At 43.0% G+C, this 17,581-nt stretch overlaps 1 protein-coding gene across 11 annotated transcripts in view; it reads right to left on the reverse strand.

Annotated features, from left to right (window-relative positions):
- Positions 1-5,879: 5,879 nt before the first annotated feature.
- SLC2A10 (solute carrier family 2 member 10) overlaps positions 5,880-17,581 on the reverse strand; it is a 42,352-nt gene continuing 30,650 nt past the window's right edge. For 10 of the 11 annotated variants that reach the window (XM_073580573.1, XM_073580572.1, XM_073580567.1 and 7 more), the window contains exons 3-6: positions 13,635-14,909; positions 11,445-11,567; positions 9,731-9,866; positions 5,880-6,530 (exon numbers count right to left, since the gene is read on the reverse strand). In XM_073580573.1, coding sequence (XP_073436674.1) covers positions 6,410-6,530; positions 9,731-9,866; positions 11,445-11,567; positions 13,635-14,909 — 1,655 coding nt within the window. In that variant the 3' untranslated portion in view covers positions 5,880-6,409. Of the gene's footprint in view, positions 6,531-9,730; positions 9,867-11,444; positions 11,568-13,403; positions 13,455-13,634; positions 14,910-17,581 lie in introns of those variants that run through there. The other variant, XR_012233152.1, reaches the window with a different exon arrangement.

Raw genomic sequence — 17,581 nt, forward strand, 5'->3', positions numbered from 1 at the left:
CGGCAGGAAGTAGAAAGGGCTTGGATATGTGGTTTGAAGGAGAGATCAGCATCAAGGATTACCCCAAGGCAGCGAGCTTGTGGGACTGGGGAGAGTGGGCAGCCATTTACTGTAATGGATAGGTTTGTTGGGGGGGTCACGTGAGATGGGGGAAAGATGGGGGCTATTTAATATAACCACGTGTGCAGCTTCTGAGCCGCCTACACATGTGAGAACTCCTTCCCAGGACCCGAATAACACGTCCATTTGCAGGAAGGAGTTAATAATTTAACTCCACCAGGAATATTTGAGTATCTGTGACCCCATTTACATACAGGGGGACATGTATCATTGTGTTTGCACCCAAAAATACCGGTAGGTGCAATTTATGGCATATTCTCTTCAGGGTGTGTGCACACGCTGCGGATTCTGCTGCGGATCCGCAGCGGTTTTGGCTCTGTGGGTCCGCAGCAGATTCTGCTGCGTTGTACAGTACCTTTATTTATTATGGGGGAAAAAAAACGCAGTGCACATGCTGCGGATTTTTCCACGCGGTTTTGCTGCGGGTTACAATCCGCAGCATGTCAATTCTTTGTGCAGTTTCCGCTGCGGTTTCACACCTTATCATTATGAGGTGTGAAACCGCAGGCTAATCCGCAAGACTTTTGTCCTGCGGATTTACCTGCGGATTTTACAAGAAAATCCGCACAACCAAAAAACTACTTGTGCACTTACCCTCATAATTTCAATATTTTGCGTTACTTAATATGCTGTTGTTAAAAATGACAGTTAGGCTATGTGCCCATATTGCAGATATGCTGTGGAATTGTCCGCAGTATTTCCGCAACTCCCCGCCACGGGTAAAATGCATGCGGAATTCGCATCCGTTTTCCTGCAATGCACAAGCGTTTTGCAAACATTTTTAGCATGCAGAATGCTAGCGCTTTTCCAAATAATTTTATTAAAGGATTTTTAACAATAATAATAGGGAGGGGAAGAAATGAGGAGGGGAAGGGAAGAAATGAGGAGGGGAAGGAAGGGGGAAAAAAGGGGAAGGACCAAGTGGTCCTGTTAAACTTCTGGTATAATGACAGTTTGTGAATCAAACAGTAAATTATGCCGTCATGTATATAAATCCAGTAACTACATAAAGCATTATTCAGCAGTCTAAATCAGGTATCATGAAAAGAACGAGGATATAATATATCTTTAACTCAAGGGAAATAAGGTAATCCATCTAAACCATTTACTTGTAAATTTGTCAAAATTATTATTGACAGTAGCCATTTTTCGTTTGAAGGACTTGTGGAGTGTTATTCTCTCCTTGATGTCCTGAATTTTGGGAGGATCAGGTCTCTTCCAATGGAAGGCAATAGAGCATTCGGTAATTAGAAGTATATGGACGATCAGGGGAATAGCTGAATGGTCTATGTCTTGAGAGTTAAGGGACAGCAAGGCTACCTGAGGAGAGAGGGTAATAGGTTTGGGGAGAAGTGAATTAATGAGGAGGGATACGTCTCTCCATAGAGGTTTAATTAACGGACAGTAACAGAGAATGTGCAAAAGGTTTCCATAATGTCCGCGTCCTCTCCAGCATAATGAGGAGTTTTCTGGATTAATTTTGGATAGTTTTGCTGGGGTATGGTACCAGCGAGAGAGGATCTTGTGATGGGTTTCCTGGAGGGACATTGATATGGTGGCGGACATGGAGATTGAGCAGGCATGTTCCCAATCTGATATGTATGGGTTTAAGGCTGAGTGCACACGTACTTTTTTGCCCTGTGGATTTTTCCACGCAGAATTGAAGAAATCCGCAGGTCAAATGACCTGCATTTTTCCTGCAGATTTCTTCCTTTTTTCTTGCAGTTTTTGTGTGGTTTTCCCCTGTGGATTTGGAGAATAGAGCAGGTGGAAAACCGCACAAAAGAAGTGACATGCTGCATATTTTCAACCACAAGAAAACCGCACGGAAAAATCCGCAGCGTCTGCACAGCATTTTTTTTTCTATAGACTAACATGCTATTGTACATCACAATGCGGATATGCAACGTTTCTGTGCGGCAAAATCCGCTGCGGATCTGCTGGATATCTGCATCGTGTGCACATGGCCTAAGTGGAGTTCCTGTTCCCATTTCAGTATGTTGCTAGTTTTAACTAACTCATGGCTTTTGTTAATCCACATGTAGATGTAGGAGATGCGCCAAAAGATTGTGGTTTATGTTATTAAAAAGGTTAATGGCGGGTTCTGATAATTTCGGTTTCTTTTTCATAAATTTTTTTGTAAGATTTTTTAAGATTATATATTCGTAGAACGAAGAAGAAGGGACATTGAATTTTTATTTTGTTACACTAAAAGGAATATTAGAGTGTTCTCCGTAGAGGTCCTTGAGTTTCTTTATACCATAGTCTGCCCACATAGGAGCCACTTCTTGGTCAAAAAGGGATGCGATAATGTGGAATGAGAGGGATCTGAGTGAATCATTATTGTTGGAGCCTCTTTTTGTTTTGGCGAGTAATTTCCATGTGTCTAATGTGGCACGGAAGATGGGATGTGAGGGAGAATGATCTTTTTTGAGAAGAATGGATTCTAGTATGAGACGAGATGGCGGGTTATTATTTAGGATGCACTCGAGTTCATACCATGCTGGAGGGTCAGGGAGTGGCGACCAAAAAAGGCTTTGTTTAATTAAAAAGTGATAGCGCTTTTCCAAGAGATTTGAAGCATCACTTGGGAAAGTGATAGACAGGTTGGTCACACTTGTCAAGCACAGTGCTTGACAAATGTGACAAACTTTTTACTATTGATGCGGCCTATGCAGCATCAAGAGTAAAAGATAAAAATAATTAGAAAAATTAAAAAAAGAGACATACTTACCCTCTGTTGGCCCCCAGAGTCTGCCTGGCCCTCATGGGACTACCAGCAACTTCCGTTTCCAGGGATGCATTGCGCCAATGACCTCTGATGATGTAGCATCACGCAAGACCACTACATCTGAGGTCATTCGCGCAATGCATCCCTGGGAACGGACGTTGCTGGCAGCGCCATGAGGGCCGGGAGGACTCCGGGGGGCCGATAGAGGGTAAGTATGTCTCTATTTTTTATTTGAATTCTATTTTTTACAGGAATATGGTACCCAGGGCATGGAGGACAGTCTCCTCTCCTCCAGACCCTGGGTACCATCTGCACATGAAGCACTCACTTTACGCATGGTGGGCATAGCCACATACGTAAAGTGAGTGTTTCAATGCAATCCTATGGGGGCAGAATCGCCGCAATTCTGCAGAATTAATGGACATGCTGCGGATTTTACCGCTATGCGATTCCGCAGTGGAAAAGTCTGCAGCATAGGCACAGCAACTGCGGAATCCCATAGGATTGCATGTGTATGCGCGTCGGAAACTCTTAAAAAACACAACGTGGGCACACAGCCTAAAGGCGGCATGGTTAACTGTTTGACGTGAAGTATGACTTATTGATGAACGCAATTCTATATACAGTAGATGTTACTAAAAAAAAAAAAAAAACAACTATTTTCATAATCTAGACTGGTAACAGCTGCTTAAAAAATATCTTTATGTTGCGATCCAATGTCCTGCAGAGATGGATAGGATGAATAATATCCACAGATACATCACACATATTGTATTATATGCACATCTCTCGGACTAGAACATCTGCTTCCTGCAGCCGGCAACGTGTAATTGGTAAATTGTGAGCTGATTATTTTGGCCCAACAGCAAATTTAGGTAAAAATAAAAGGGTAACTGTAATGAGCCCTATAAAAATAGATTAGATCAGAGACTCACATTCTAAAGGCAATTAAAGCAGAGGATTATTAGTCGGCAATTAAAGTGACAGCACAGAACTTGGAGGAAGGACATCATTGCCACCTAGTGGAGAAATTAAACCTTAAAACGTCCCAATGCAGGGTTAGAATAGTGAACACAACACTACATCCGCATGCCACGGTCAGAAGGATATGCAAAAAGCCTCTTCAGAAGGAAGATCACTTGATCACTAGCACCACCTTTTGGATGTAGCAATCTTAAAAGTCAATATTGACCCTTTAACAAGCCTTTCCACATGACTTAGGATAAGAAGCCAAACCAGCATCTTAAGGGCCCATTACACATAGCGATATCGCTAGCAATATCACTGTAACGTCACTGGTTTTGTGACGTAGCAGAGATATTGCTAGCGATATCGCTATGTGTGATACTTACCTCCGACCGGCTCCTCCGCTGTCCTTCGCTGATCGCGCGAGAACGTCCTGGACCATTTCTCGTTGGGCGCTTCCTACTGGGCTTCCTGTGGCGCCGACGAGCGACGCATGGACGCGGGCGGGAGGACGTCAGTATCGCCGCGTCTGACAGGTAAGTAGCGACCCCCGACCGCTGCTATGTCGCTGGTGAGATCTGCCTGTGTGGCAGCTCACTAGTGACCACTTAGCGATGCACCAGCGATCCATATTGTTGTCGGGATCGCTGGTGCATCGCTAAGTGTAATGGTACCCTTAGTTTGCAGGCATATGTTTTGGGATATTGCTCCTACTCAGTGCAAAGCAAAGTATCTTATTTGGCTAGATAAGAGGCCTCTGACTGAGGGTCTAAGGAGGAACATTTCTCCTTTCTTAGTGTGCCAAGAGACTAATTTCATATCTACATTTCCAGAGGAGCACTGCATGGCCTATATGTCTCCTTACACCAACTTGACACTCTACGCAAGGAGAAACAGTTCCCCTTAGACTCTTTCAGTGGCCTTTCACCTGTTTCAGGAAGATACCCCTCCTCAATGCAAAACAGTTCTGATTTGACTAGGTGACAGACCACTGACTGTGGGTCTAAGGGGGAAGCTTTTTCCTTGCAGAGTATTAGCATATTTAAATTTCCAGAGGAGAATTGCATGGACTAGAAATCTCCTTACATCGGCTTGGTACTCTACGCAAGTAGAAACATTCCCCCTTAGACCTTCAGTCAGAAGCTTCTCACCTAGCCAAAAACAGATCTCTTGTTTTGCACTGAGGAGGCGCAACACCCCGAAATACACAAATGGAGTTTCTGATTTGGCTTCTTATCTGAAGTCATGTGCAAAGGCTCATAAAAGGGTTGATACTGAGTTATAGGATTGCTACCTCTTATAGGTGGGGCCGTAGATCAAATCCACTTTCTTTACAAGATGCTATTTTCATAATTAAATTCCCAGAGGATTAATGCATGGCCTATAAGTCTCCTTACACTGGCTTGGCACTCTCTGCAAGGAGAAACGTTCCTCCTATGAGAGTCAGAAGAAATTATATTACTGTAGAAGTCAGTGTCTGTCTAAATCGAGGATCAGTGGTGGGGTGTTGTCTTTTGCAGCAACTATTACTTCCCCTGTACGGCCCCAAATCACAGAGAAACCCTCCCATTGCAAATAATTCAGTGACTTTCTTATATACAATATAGTACCTTGTGCTTCCTTTCCCTATTTCTAAGATCTCCACTTGCTGTCATTGAATATCTTTATTCTTGTTTACATCCTGAATTAGTCCTTCTCACACTGCTGAGTATTTGCTACAGGTTTACTGTGTAGATTAGAACGTGAGCTGAACACATCAGCGGCACAAGTCTCTCTTTTGTCTCGATAATTTTTCTACAGCATATTAGTGCAGACAAACTCTCTGGAGTCCAAGATACAAAATATTCTCTAGACTGAATACATAACAAGTTTTTGGCTGTAAGAAGTGACCCGAATAGATGTAAAAAAATCAGTTTTGATTCACTGAGAGGTAGCAGAGAGAAGAAAATTGGAGAACTTTTCATGATGTTCAATTTAAAACAAAAATGGAAATATAATTCATCCTCAAGTACACATGGAAACAGAGAATCCAATGACTCCTGAAAATAATGACAACTACATGAAAAATATAAAATCACATTTAATATGGAGAGTTCTCCAAATTTACAAATAAAAACATCCGATACAACATCGTTGGCCACCACCAGGGGGCACCATGTCTAGAAGCTGGAGAGTTGCACAGATAATTCCGACAGTCTGCGCTGAACCTGAGCAATGACGATACCTGCAGCAATACCCAAAGACGTAAATATAATAGGTGCAGTGGCTGATATCACACCCGGGCCCCGGAGACTAGGGGGGTCCTAAAGATCCATTGGCCCATATTAAAAGACCAATACTATGAAAGTCCCCGTTGTAGATTTTGAATCGGGGCCTACGAGCTTCAAGTTACGCCACTGGCAACACCGTAATACTAGGTGGCAATTCTCAGAGAGCAGTATATAACTTATCGGCTGGAGCACTAATACCACCGTCTAGGAAGAACCGCAAGTAATGTTGACCGGAGTGTTCCTAGTCGGACTGCAGCTATATAGCACCATGTCCACCGTGGCATTAAAGGCACCAGCATCCATGTCTGACCTCCATATGCTATTAAAGGTCACTGGAGGTGCTGGAGTCCGATGTGGAGGATTGCGCCAATTTTCTGTATCGATGACAAGATGATTGACTCTTCTGCCCTAATATTTCCGATGTCCGACTTCTGGCAAGAAATCTGGAAAAAAAAAAAAGTCAGAATAAATGCCATAGATATATAATGGTATCCTATCAGGGTACACTATAGTGGCTGTTTTTTGCCATTTCATTCCATTAACCATGTACAGTCGTGGCCAAGAGTTTTGAGATTGACACAAATATTGGTTTTCGCACAGTTTGCAGCTTCAGTGTTTATCGATTTTTTAGTTGGATGTTTTTCTGGTTACTGAAGTACAATTATCAGCTTCTGGGCCAAATCCTGACTGATGGCCTATTACATTCTAGTCTCATCAGTGCTTGGAGCTTATCACAATGATAACTCAGGGCTCAGTGAACAAAACCTTGACATTTTGGGTCTACTGCCAGGAAAGTCCCCAGTTATTAATCCCATAGAGAACCTGTGGTCAGTCCTCAAAAAGCAGATGGACAGACAAGAACAAACTGTGATGAACACCCAGCACTGACGAGACAAGAATGGGTGGTCATCAATCAGGATTTGGACCTTTGGACCAGAAGCTGATAGCCACCTGCAAGGGCGAAGGGCAGAAGTCTTGGAAAATAGGGGACAAGGCTGTAATCTTGAGTTGTGAAGGGTTAAAACTAAAATCAGAGCTGAAGTTTTATGAAATTCTGATAATTGTACTTCAGTAACCAGAGGAACATCTAACTAAAAGATTTAAGTACATTGAAGCAGAAAATTGTGAGAACAACAATACTCGTATCGTAGATAATAATAATAATAAAAAATTTTATTTCTATAGCGCCAACATATTCCGCAGCACTTTACATTGTAGATAGTAAATTGTTGGAGTCAGGGTTTTGCTTACATCCTGCCATTATTTCCAGCAATGGTTTCCTGCATAGCGGGAGAACTAATGAGGCTCGACAGCAAGATGGAGGCCCCTTGAATCCGGTATGTACTGTATTTTATACAGTATAGATAGATATCATACATAGACGATTATTAAGAGGCTCAGGGAAGTAGCAGTGGGCGAGGTGCTTGTCTTTCACGCCCCTGCACGCTACATGGAGGTGGGAGTCCCGGTTGGGTATGTGGGCGTCATCTATGAAGGCACTACTCACTTGCAGGTCACATGATACCTTGGTTGGCCAGAACCAGATGGTGAAAAGTTCAATGAGGGAGACCACCAATCAAACGTAAACAGTCTTATACTGAACATCAATTGGTGGGAGCTACGTATGTATAATAGCAGTTTCATAACTTCACAGACGTTTCTCTAAGAACATAGAGAATATTCATGTACAGCCTCTTTCCTTCTCTATGCTCGCTGGTTTCTGCCTCAACTAATTCTTCTCTCTTCACCATAACCCAGCACAGTACTTCAGGAGCTTTCCTAGTTCTCACTAACGGTACCACAGTCCAGTACGTTGGAGTGCTGCACATCAGCAAGCGGTTCCATGTCCTTTTTGCCTTAACTAAGCTAGATTGCCACTATGGTCTTATGTTAGCTCCTCTGTTTGCTGACGGCTTGGAACTTCCACCCAGGATGCTCTCTTTGTCTTGTGTTTCCAGTTCCGTCCTGGCCCATTACCTCTTTAACTTGCGAACTCGGGGCCATACTGCTAGGTGTCCTGTCAAAGGACCATCTCTAGTTGACTACTCTGTCCTTCAATCACTTCTACTCAGGATCAAACTATCCACTGCCTCAGGCTCCACACCACTCAGGAACACCAACGTCACGCAGCACTGCTGACTGCTCAGACCTTAGGTCTGCTTCTACTGCCTGCTGGGCCCTATCTGACATCCAAACAGGAAACTGTTTCTGTCCCTTCACTTTAGCCTCTCCTACTCTGGGCTAGTCCAAGTTATTAACTCTCCCTACAGCTTGGCAGTTTGCAACACCAACACTATTAACGCACGCAACAATACACATTACAACAATACGCATGTTTTCAAGGGGGAACGTGGGTATTATATACATCATCTCCTTACACCTCCATCCCGCTGTCGAGCCTCATTAGTTCTCCTGCACTGCAGATATTTTCCATGGCTGCTCCACGCCAATGAGCTGCAGGCATTTGTGGTCGGGTGCACAGCTGCCATCTCTACCCAAAAGCCAAGACCCCAAGACAATGGAAAAAAGCTAAATGATTTGAAGAAAAGATTTGTGAACTTAGAGGAATGAGGCTGCCATAATCACTGAGGATTTGTGAGCATTAAAACCAGAAACCGGGAACCATGCAGCAATCAGACGCCCTTGCTCTACATCAATGGCTCCGCTGTAATTATGTGCGGTTCTTTCTAACATTTTCCACAGATGGCATCAAACAGAAACAAAACAGCAAAAAAACAGAACGTGAACAGATTATGTGGATCTCACAAAGGGTACGGCTCAGCCAAAGGGTCCCCAGAGAGGGGTCACAGGGCTAAAAACTAGACTGCATGGAAGAAGAAATGGGAAAAGCCATTTATGAAATAATGATAGCTGACAAGTGTCTCATGTGAGATGGAAGGGGCTTTTACTGCCAGCTGTGACCAACGGGATGGGAGGGGCTTGTACTGACAGCTGTGAACAGCGGATTGGGAGGGGCTTGTACTAACAGCTGTGAACAGCGGATTGGGAGGGGTTTGCTCTTACAGATATTTGTCACCAGTCAAATGAGAGGCGCTTGCACAAATGATTGCACCTATGATCAAGTGTAATTAAAGGTAATATGTCATCGCATAAGTCAGATTTTTGCGTTACATTTTTTTTCAAAATAATAATCTGTTTTAAAAATAAAAATCTTGCAAATTTCAAACTGGCCACTGAGGATTTCTTTTAGACTAACTTCCTATTGTTTCAGGAATCAACACATATAACCAGCCATAACGGGCAGATCCTGACCCTATCTTATGAATTCAAGTGTCTAATGAGCCTGGGCAAAGGTCATTGTAAAGGGAGAGGGAACTGTGACATCGCCTATTGTGATTGGTGGATCCTGTATTATAAGCTGTCGTGGTCATCTAGCCTATGCTGATAAGGAATCTGCTGAAAACTCTTCCAGAAAAGAGAGAAAGTGCGAGTATAAAAAAACCTCAGTGGAAAATTGCAAGATTAGGAATTTTAAAAAAATTGAAACTTTTTTTTAATTTTAAAAATACATGTAACACAAAAATATGATTTACACAAAGGATCATTTTTTGATAACAGCTTCCCTTTAAGGATAGAGATTTCTATCATATCCGTAATTCCTTGGCTAATAATCATGGTTCACCTTCTGTCTGAGAAAAGCTCATCGATCTCCTGTAATGTTCTTCCTTTGGTTTCCGGAATAAATACGTAAACAAAAATTATGGCAGCGACTCCCATGATACCATAAAGCAGGAAGGTCCAGGACAGGCCTATGGACTCTGGGAAGTAAAGACGACAGGACAAAGTAAACCAATGCGACAACATTGGGGCCAATGTCACAGGACCACCGGCCTCAACCCAACCAGTGCATAGCCCCCTTACGCGACTCTCTCTAACTCCCATAGACGTCATGTTAAAAGCCAAAAGGCAAGCATAGCCAACTCTGCATTGTATTTTGGGGAGTATCGGCCATTGTGAATTAGTGGACCCTTTTCTTCTGGGACCCACATCTATCAGAGGTGTGATATGCATTTATCACTCATTTATGCCTTCAGTCCTAATGGGATAAACCTCGCAGTAATAGGGTAACCATTATGCTAAACCTGACTGTTTGGGATCACACATGTCACCGCTGCAGCCAATCACTGAGCTCATCAGCCCGGCTGTGGTCGGCGATTGGTTGCAGTGGTTATGTGAACCTTTGCAGGCAAACACTGAGAACAAAGCAGTGGCGTAGAGATGGCTATTAACAAAGAACTCTATGCTCCTTCCATTTACAGAGGATCCTCCCCATCTTTTAAAATATTATCCTCACTCAAGTTTTAGTCAAAATTTTGTGTCCTTAATGTATTACCTCTCCATCTACTGACTTCCCTGCTGTGCAGATGATTATACACAGCAACCAATCTGAACAAGCAGCACTGCAGTGTAAAGCATGGGGAAGCAATACATCAGTAACGCAAGCCTCTGACGAGACCATAGTGGAGGATTCCAGACGATGTCAGACTCCAACAACCAATGCAGCTTAGGCCTGTTTCACACATCAGTTTTTCCTGTCAGTCTAAATCCGCCAAAATAGCGGAAAACGGATCCGCAGGCGGACTGACAGAAACGGGGGACAGCGGATTGGCGGATGTACGGATCCGCCGATGGTAAAAATTTAAAGGAACCGCACCTGGGGGAAAAAGAAAAAAAAAATCAAAAATTAATACCGGTGGATGTAGAGGTATCCGGAAGAGAGCGGGCATCTGCGGTGAGCGGTCATCTCGCGGGATGCGGGTGAGTAGCGATCGCGCGATGCCATGAGGGAGGAGATCGCGCGATGCCATGAGGGAGAAGATCGCGCGATGCCATGAGGGAGGAGATCGCGCGATGCCATGAGGGAGGAGATCGCGCGATGCCATGAGGGAGGAGATCGCGCGATGCCATGAGGGAGGAGATCGCGCGATGCCATGAGGGAGGAGATCGCGCGATGCCATGAGGGAGGAGATCGCGCGATGCCATGAGGGAGGAGATCGGGCAGAAATGGAGGAGAGAGAGAGAATTTTTTATTTTTTTTTCTCTTCTTTTTCCCCAGGCGCGGTTCCTTTAAATTTTTACCATCAGCGGATCCGTACATCCGCCGATCCGCTGTCCCCCGTTTCTGTCAGTCTGCCTGCGGATCCGTTTTCCGCTATTTTGGCGGATTTAGACTGACAGGAAAAACTGATGTGTGAAACAGGCCTAAGGAAGAGTCATTGATGATAGCGGTGTGCTGGAGTGGACACTGAATGCCGAGCGGATGAGGAGGGTGCAACATAGTTTATTCCATAGTCAGCAGGATTTGTGCAGTGGGAACAGCGCTCCGTGTGACTCACCGATGACATCCAGGAAGGACATGGTGATCAGCAGGTTGGTGGCCCAGTTCAAGCTGTTACAGAAGGCAAAGGCTCGACCCCGGATTTCAGTAGGATAGATCTCACTGAGGACCAACCAGGTCACTGGAGGAAGAAAGAGGGGACATGCGGATTCATTAAAGGGCTTGTTCAGGCTTATGACCACCTATCCTTAAAAAAATGTTTTTATTCAATGGTAGTGACTCTGAAATAGGTTTTCTTGGCTCAAAAGGGTTTTTTTTTTCTGGTCGTGGAAAACTGATCCTCTCTCACCCTCCCCTGGTCCAGCACTACATCTCCCACACTGCTCCTAGCCTCTGTTACTGTTTACAGCTCTGACGTCGCGTACACAGCGCTGCAGCCAATTAGTGAGTTCAGCAGCTCTGTGAGGCTTGTGCCATATAGCCGATTGGCTGCAGCACTGTCAATGTGATATCAGCGCTGCAGACAATAACAGACACCAGGAGCAGCAATAGAGACTGTGCTGGACCTGAGAAGGGTGAATAAAGCTCGGTTTGTTTTATGTTTGCATTTTTAACAACAAACTGAACCTGGGGACACAACATTACCAAAAATGGAAAATGACCAAAAGGAAATTTAGCAATTTTTTCTGCGTTACGCCTTACTTCACAGTTAATAACTCTGTGGAAATTGTCCGTAGCCCGATGAAGTTTTACTTTTTTATGCCTCTACATTTATTTCTGTATTTGTTCTGACTACATGAATACCAAATACGCTACTGAGCCCCGATCTAAAATATATTGATGTGTGAAGACAAAGAAAATCATGTTTGAAAATTGGATGTTACTCTGTAGACTACAGTATAACATACAGTATCTAATGCACATTATTGGCGTTTCTACACGCCCCAATATAGACATATATGAGTATAGCTAATATGGCCCTTTTTTTTACGAAATTAGATAAAAGATGTAGTTATAAATTATGATTTTTTTTAATATTTAATTGTTGGTTTTTTTGTGACAATTTTATTACCCTAACAATAACCTAAGCTTTCACCCTAGCAAAAGTTAGAAAAAGTGTGAAAAATGTAAAAAAAAACCCTTCAAATATATGGTTTGTTTTTGTTGTTTTGTGGGTTTTTTTTTTTTATATACTTTTTAACATTGTGGACAAAATTACAAGTGAGAAAAGCATCAGGAGCTGCAGGAGAGCAGAGCCAAGACTGCCTTGAAGAATATATATACATATTCGTTTGTGTCACCATTTTCCAAGACCTGTAACGTTTTTATTTTTCTGTCGATTTTCGCTGTGTGAGGACTTGTCTTTTTCTTGGCGAGCTGATGATTTTATTGATACCAATTTGGGGTACATAAGACAATTTGGTAACTTCTTATTGTATTTTTTAATGATTTGTGGCAACAGAAAAAAAAATAATTTTGACATTTCAATTTTTTCTTTATGGTGTTTACCGTATACGTTAAATATTAGACTTTGATAAATCGATCTTCCACTTTTAACTGGGGAAAAGGGGGATGATTTCAATAATTACATATTTAAGTAAAACTTTTTAGCTATTTAAAAAAAAGGTTTGTTTTTTTTTTTACTCCCCTTAGTATAGTATGGTATTGATCCTGCACATCGCTTATACTATGTACTGAAATGCAACAGTATTAGAGTATACAGAGTATACCATGGTATGCTATAAAGCTAAGCTAATGGCTTAGCTTCACAGGGGTATCATGTTAACAATGATGGGGACCTTTAGCTGGCTCCTAGCTGCCATAGTACCCCATCAGTTCCCCAAAATCAGGTTGCTGGGAGCCGATGTGAGCCAGTGAACACAAGGTAACGGCGCTACTTGAATGCTGGTGTCATAGATTGACAGAAACATGTAAATGGTTAACAGCAGCCAGCATGCGGAGCTGAGCTGCAGCTCTTAGATACAGATGCCAACTGTTTCATTTAGCTAGCATCTACCTTGTGTGGATCTGGCTCAGGTTATGGGCCTGCTCCATACGTGGGGACCTGCTGAAAGACAGATACAATTTACGGTAACAGTATTGGAGAACCCTTTTAAGGAAGTTTTATACACTCCAAGTCAAAGCCTGTACATGTAACTGTAGCCATCAGATTTTGTATCGCCCGTGCCAGACTTGAGAAATCCACAAATCACTTTAATTCTTACGCACTTATTTGCTTTTCACTTACTTGGTCCAAATCCAATAGAAAAAGCACTTACAAACGCCATCAAACTCAACAGAGTAATCCAATTCAAAACAGAGTAGCTGTGCAACGTGCGATCTGTGACAGATGGATCTGTGTGCTCTGTCTGCCCTCTACTGGGACCGGTCACTCCGGCTGTGTGAGCGCTCACCATTTCTGTGTTAAACACCTCAGGGTCATTCATCTGAGCGTGAAAGGACACCGTGAGTGCATCCATGGTAGAGTTTAAAGGATGAGTAGATGCATTAACTTGTGTCAAGGACTCACAGCTTTTGTGAGAATCCAACTGGATCATAAAACTGGCGCATCCTATTCCGGTTATGGAGATAGCCATAATAATGCCCCCGGTGAGAAGTAAAACTCTCCTCCCTGCCTTGTCTGCGCAACTCATGGCAACCAGAGTAGAAATAACTTTGACTACACCAAGCCCAACAGAGGCAAGAATGGCTGATGAATTGCTCCAGAACCCAACTGAGCGAAAGATTGTGGAGGCATAGTACAGGACATTGGGCTGGCCGGTCAATTGCTGAAACAGTACGAGCCCTACCCCTATCAAAGTCCTAGTCCTCATGTTATTCTTTTTGCCAAAGAGGTCACAGAAAGAGTAGACTTTGTTGGATGAACATATCTTTAGATCTTCTGCCTCCTCAAAGTCTTGTAGCTGAATGAGTCCATTGTGGGATTCTTGGTCTGAGAGATTCACCTTAGAAGCTTTGGACGGAAGAAACAAGACACTGATGAACTGTAATAAAGCTGGAGAAATTGCCAAACCGAACATATATTTCCAGCCAGACATGAAATAGTTTACAGCGTAGGAGAGTAGAATGCCCACGGTGATGCCAGTCTCATAGAGGGATACCAGCATGCCTCGCTGGTGAGGTTGGACAATCTCAGATATGTAGATACAGCAAGCCATGGAAGAGACGGAGATGGCCAACCCAATAGTGAAACGGCCGATGACCAACCACCAGAAAGATCCAGACAAAATTAGAATGACGCTGCCGCTCAGGACCACTACATTGCTGGCCAGTATAGAAGTCCGCCGACCAGAACGGTCAATCAGGAAGCCGCCCACCAGGGAAGCTGCCAGGGCTCCCACCAGTACAGCGCTGACCAGGACCTCCTGCTGGAAACACGTGAGAAGAAACTCATTCTTCAGGTGTAGTAGAGCCCCAGAGATAATAGTGAGCTCATACCCAAAGATCAGGCCGCCAAGCAGCGACACTGTAGCTGCCAAGATGAGATGAACTGCTGGGATACCTGAAAGAAAGCCAGAGAAAATAATTAGCTGTGAGGTCAGATGACACATAAGGTGAGGTCACACACAATTATCTTACCTGACTCTCTTACCAACAGAGAGAGCACTCCTGTACTCTCTATGAAGGAGCCACTGCAAAACATCGCAGATGGTGACTTATCCCTTAGAGAACAAAAGGATCAGCAGTCAAAAATTGGACAGCGGCTCTTCTTGTGACTAGTTGGACTAGCGCAATGTCATCGTTGTGGCGTGATGGACCTGTACATGTGACGTTGTGCCAGGCCAGCTACCCAAAAGAAGAGCGCGGATGACGTCTGCCAAGAGGAGGTTCTCTTAGACCAGACCATATATCACGCTCCTTATTTGGACTGCGAACCACAGATATGTGAATTATCCTTTGGCTTATTATATTAATTTTTGGGGAAATGTGCTGTCCTTACGTGAGAAAAATGAATGGTAAGAATGGACACCAGGACCAAAAATGGATGAAATTCAGAAACCAGTAATGAAAATGGGTACTTTTTTTGTGGAAATGATAATAAAATAATCCCAGACGTATAAGCAAGGCCTAAGACACGATGGAATAGAAGAGCCGAGGCTGCAAAGCAAGTTGTGATTGGCGTATAAAGCTGGGTTCAGATGAGTAGATCATCAGATCAGTGGTAAACGATCACCAGAAGCGATCTCACGACGATGGCAGTCATACATTTACATGTAACAAGGATCAAGTAAAAATTCATTAATGTATTATTGTACGATCGATTAATGGTTCATTGTTCTGGCAGGTAATGTCACAGAAGATAACAATTGTTAGTGCGGGTGTGGACAGTGCCCAAAAATGCTAATAAATGCAACGGATGAACTTCTGTCTATATATTAAAGAGAAACGATTTTTTTTTGCCAGCTACAAAATTTTATGACAGTTGAGCATTTTTGGCCATATGGTCCGATCTTTGTAACAATTTACTCTACACAATTAAGACGAGATGGATCTACAAATTGAAGTCAGTGGCTCCTCATGGCATTAACGAAGATCTATTGTATACAGGGTTCTTGATGTCATGACTTAGTTATGTAGTGCTAGTTTGTATATCATTAGGGTTATGTAGAGATACTACATAATTGTACATAATATTAACTGTAGTGTTACACTCCTTAATCACTCTGGATTTTTGGTGTAGTCTTTTTCATTCTCGATTGCTCTCGGCATCCTATGTTATGCCATATCCCGTGTTTTCTCCCCCTTTTTAGTACTTATAGGGTAGTTAAGTGAAGCCAAGCTATTGTGCTTAGTTTTCTCTCATTTTTTTGGCGCATGAGCTGTGATACCGGTTTGAGCACTGTGACATATGATAATATGTACTTATACCACAATATGTGGAACTTAACAGAGTTCATATGTGCATATGTGGGTTCCCATTGTTGCAGTTTGAAAAGTATGGAGGCATCGCACGATGGCTACATAGGAAGACAATGTAATAATTAAGGCGCATTGCTTTTAATTATTGAATTAGATATGACAGTGTTCATTTGGTTGTTATTGTGTGGCAGTATCGTTGAATGCGGCCTATTGATTTTGTGGCGCATGCGCGTCACCTCTTGAGCGGACATATGTTGAACTTAGTAAGGCGGAGTTATTGGACCCTGCCGTTCTATCTTTTGACGCATGCGCAATGATAGGCGACCAGACTTGAATGAGCTTTGAGATGTGTGAGGCATAACACGATGAGTGATGGGTCGTGTGGGCTGGGAGATGTATGTCTAGTGGTCCGCTTCCAGTATGTGACACGCACGGTGAACCGCCCGCTGACAGACCCTGCTGTTCTATCTTTTGACACGTGCGCAGTAGCAAATGACCGGACTTGAACACACATTGGGATATGTGGTACATAGCGCGATGCCTGATGGGTTGTGTATGAGCATATGCAGTGACCTACTTCCAGCATGTGACACACACGGTGAACCGCACGCTTATAGACATGGGGGCAGTTATTATAGTTTATCAGGATGTTGTAGCGCTGTCCCTGGCTTGCCAACACTGGCGTTGACGATCTTGGTAATGGCGGTAAGTGCACTTACCCTTATTTATACCCGACACAAGCATTTTTGTAACATCTTCCCCTGACGAAGCTACAGCAGGTAGCGATACGCGTACGGATGGTTGGGATTATTCATGCGGCTCTGTGTTAAGTACCCGGTGAGTATGCTGCACCTTATTCTTAAGCATATTCAATTGATATCTTTGGGTGATATTAGATGTCACAGTAGCATTGCATGCTAGGCTGAGATTCTTAGTCCTTTTTTTGTAATGAGATATTTATTATGCTGACATGTATATTAAAAGGGTTCTCTGTTTTATTTTATGTGAGACCCTCATTGTGTTTATATTGCTAATATGTATCAATTTTATGGATCAACATTTAATATATTTTTTTTGCAATTTAGTCAATAAATAGTACAAGGCACCATTTGTATTGTCTGGTGACTAGCAGTAATATTTCTACTTGTATATGGTACTATGAATCCTGATAGCCTTTTTGTCTTTTTAGTATTTTTAATGTTTTAATCATGTATGTGCACTATTTTTTGTTACCAATAAAGCCTTTTTTCACGTGTATATACCAGTAGAGTGCACCATTATTGTGCCTTCTTTCTTCTTCCATTTATCATTTAC

The sequence above is a fragment of the Dendrobates tinctorius genome, unplaced genomic scaffold, assembly GCF_039654945.1.
Source record: "Dendrobates tinctorius isolate UK_male_01 unplaced genomic scaffold, ASM3965494v1 ptg000065l, whole genome shotgun sequence".
Lineage (NCBI taxonomy): Eukaryota > Metazoa > Chordata > Amphibia > Anura > Dendrobatidae > Dendrobates > Dendrobates tinctorius.